The sequence below is a fragment of the Hydra viridissima genome, unplaced genomic scaffold, assembly GCF_058129835.1.
Source record: "Hydra viridissima isolate aposymbiotic clone 2 unplaced genomic scaffold, HvirCarnegie_v1 scaffold_9, whole genome shotgun sequence".
Classification (NCBI taxonomy): domain Eukaryota; kingdom Metazoa; phylum Cnidaria; class Hydrozoa; order Anthoathecata; family Hydridae; genus Hydra; species Hydra viridissima.
Genome location: NW_028324308.1, coordinates 12,664,482 through 12,667,861, shown reverse-complemented (window position 1 = coordinate 12,667,861; position 3,380 = coordinate 12,664,482). Strand labels below are relative to the sequence as shown.

Below are 3,380 nucleotides of genomic sequence, written 5' to 3'. Positions count from 1 at the left end.
CCAATTTATGGCGAACCACAAGAATTACTAAGTGTTCAATATTAGCATAATTTACCGGCTATATATATATAAACTAAATTTTATTTGACAAAAACTAATGGGTTATTATTTGTGTTTTTACCAATAAGAATTGTAAATATGTGTTTGTGGTGATTTATGACGGTTTGTGGAAGGATATTTTGGGAAAAGCATGGGGTATATATAAAGGAGAAAATTTGTAAAAAAGGACAGTTAGGAGAGAAAATTATTGCTATTTAGTGACTTGTTGATTGCGAGAAAAAACTACAAGCTAACCGGGCATGGAACCAAGTATGAGATTATTTGACATGTTTGAAACGTATGATGGCACTTCGGATGCTGCTGTCTGGATTCAACGAACGAAAGTGATTGCAGAAAATCAGAACTTAAAGCTTGAACTAATTTTTCCGATTCTTCTCAGAAGCTGCTAATGCAGTGTACGATGCTTTAACCGCGGAAGTCAAAAAGATGTAGTGGAAGTCGAGCGTATGTTATTAGCGGCGTTTTCTATAGATGCCTACACGCATATGAACTGTTTACAAAACGAAAATTATGTGACGGAGAAAAAGTCGAGGAATCTGCGCTACCTCGCTCCTGAACATCGGTGGAATGAGCGCATTATATGTTGTTTTTTTAAAAGTTAATGGTATGGTTACGACAGCTTTAGTAGACACAGGGTGTTCGAAGACAATTTTGAATAAAAATTTCCTGCCCAAAAGTCAATGTAGGTACTCAAACTCTCATAATGTAGTAACGTTTGAAGGAAAGGTTCATCAGTGCACAGGGTCAGCGGTCGTGATTCTTGAGGTTGATGACATTAAAGCACGTGATGAGGTTGTTTTAGTGGATTTCCAACCGTTTGGAGTTGATATTATGCTTGGAATGAGTTACATTAAATTACTTGGAGGAGTATCCGTTTCTCCTTAGGGAAAAGCAAAGTTCGGACTGAGTTACTGTGGAGCATCGGCTTCGAGTAAGAACAAAGTCAAGAAAATGGAAATTAAAAAGAATGATCATGAAGCAATTTTTAATGGTGTTGAATGGAGAGTCAAATGGAAATGGAAAGATGGAGAAGGCCCCAACAGATTGTATAATAAAGTGGCACAGTACGGAATTCCACCATACGCTAGAGCAGACTATGAAAACGAACTACAGGATTGGATTGATCGGAAATGGCTGTTAGAGTATGACGAAAATGAATTAGGGCCGCCCAAAGGGCAAATTCCCTTAATGGCTGTCATTCTGAGAAACAAAGACAACAAAATCCGACCTGTTCTAGACTGGAGAGAAGCTAACGATTTCATTGAGGCATACACGAGAGATGCAGATGTGTGTGTCGAAAAGCTTAGAGAATGGAGAAGGATGGGTAACAAACCAGCAATCATCGATTTACGCAAGGCTTATCTTCAACTAAAAACTGATAAATCTCTTTGGCCGTTCCAAACAGTGGTGTTTTGAAATAAAAGGTATTGCTTGACACGACTTGGTTTCGGATTGAATGTTGCGCCAATGATCATGAAATCCGTTGTGAGTGCCGTCATTGATCAAGACGAATTGGTGAAGAGGGGAACGTCTGCTTATGTAGACGACATTTTCGTAGACGAAAGTGTGGTGAGTCTTGATTATGTCAAGAGGCATTTTTTGAAATATGGTTTGGAGAGTGAAGATGGTGAGCAGATTTATGATAATGGAGTTCGTGTGTTAGGATTGTGTGTGCGCAAGGTTGGTAACAAACTGATGTGGTCCAGAGGGAATCGAGTTGATGCTATCTCGCAAAAGTTAACCAGGAGAGTTGTGTTTTAAATCTGTGGACAGTTGGTAGGACATGTAACCGTGTGTGGTTGGCTGCGAGTGATTTGTAGTCTCTTGAAGAGAAAAGCTGTCAGTCTGACGACATGTTGGGACGATGAAGTTTGTGATGAGAACGTTAAGTGGGTGCTTCAGGAAATATTTGCTGAGGTGGAACGCTGCGAGCCTGCTTGTGGTGATTGGGCTGTGCGTGGTGATGAGGGAAAAGTGTGGGTTGATGCCAGTTCTTTAGCGATTGGTGCTGTTATTCAAGTTGGGGAGACTACTGTGGAGGATGCAACATGGCTGCGAAAAGAAACGTCTGATGTTCATATAAACATGGCAGAATTAGACGCTGTGATACGGGGAATGAATATGGCTCTGATGTGGAAGCTGAAGAAAATAACTGTCTTTACCGATTCCATGACTGTGTACCACTGGGTTTCTGACGCCCTTACGGGAAAATCAAGGTTGAGATCAAAAGCGACGGGTGAAATGCTGATTCGAAGAAGACTGAGCGTGTTGCAACAACTAATTGAAGAATACATTGTTAGCGTTGAGGTGAAACTCATTCCTTCTAAAGATAATTTGGCCGACGCACTAACTAGAGTTCGCAGCAGATGGCCCAACAAACTTACTGTGCCAGAGTGTCGGAATAGTTGTATGGGAGTCGCAGCTACGAAGGCTGAATCTTTTTCCGATATACACAAAAGAACTGGACATTTTGGAGTGAATCGAACGTTAAACTTTGTTCGTAAAACAATTCCGACTGCTACTGAAAACGATGTTCGAAATGTGATAAAAAAGTGCGATCCATGTCAGTCAATAGATCCAGCGCCAATACGGTGGGAAAAAGGGAAATTGGATGTTTAAGGAAACTGGGCCATGGATATCACACATTATGGCACTGACAGGTTTTTGAGTCTAATTGATTGTGGACCTTAAAAATACGCGTTGTGGCGACAATTATCGAGCTCATACGGAAGTGTTGCCATAGTCCGAATACTCCGTCTTGTTTTTTGTGAACGTGGAGCACCGTCTGAGATTAACTGACAATTAGCCAACATTAAAAACTAAAGAGATAAGGAGTTTCCTTGATAGTTGGGGAGTGCAAATTAGATATAGAGCCGCTTAATATCCTGAAGGAAACGGAATTTTGGAAAGAAACCACCGTACGATCAAGAGAATAGCAGAACGATCAAAAATGTCGATACCGGAAGCACTATATTAGTACAATGTCTCAGCCGACAAAAATGGTGCAAGCCCGATGGGCAAAATATACAGCTATCCCATTGGTGTGAAAGGATTGAAAAAAGAGAATCTTCCTGCACGAAATGTCATGAACGAGAGATTTCGAATTGGCGATAAAGTCTGGCTGAAACCACCAAATGCGACGTGCCATACAAAGTGGCAACCAGCTACGGTAACTCGGAATGCGTTAAACCAAACCGTAGAAGTGAACGGCATTCCGCGTCATGTGAAACACATTAGACCTCGAAATGATACTCAGTCCTACATTATCCCTGATGTGGAGGTAGAGATGAATGTTGAATAGTTTCAACATTGATTAGTAT

General features: G+C 40.9%; 1 protein-coding gene across 1 annotated transcript; it reads left to right on the top strand.

Moving 5' to 3' along the window:
• Window positions 1-1,533: 1,533 nt before the first annotated feature.
• Window positions 1,534-2,679, top strand: LOC149884117 (uncharacterized). Its single transcript, XM_090098693.1, has 2 exons — window positions 1,534-1,740; window positions 1,834-2,679. The coding sequence occupies exons 1-2, from the start codon at window positions 1,534-1,536 to the stop codon at window positions 2,677-2,679; spliced, it is 1,053 nt and encodes a 350-aa protein (XP_089954819.1).
• Window positions 2,680-3,380: the final 701 nt, after the last annotated feature.

Bases quoted from the DNA above. Each gene is read 5' to 3' on its own strand.
- LOC149884117 (XM_090098693.1), top strand. From the start codon at position 1,534: ATGAAATCCGTTGTGAGTGCCGTCATTGATCAAGACGAATTGGTGAAG. The intron at 1,741-1,833 runs GTTGGTAACAAA...ATCTGTGGACAG, and splicing joins TAGGATTGTGTGTGCGCAAG to TTGGTAGGACATGTAACCGT.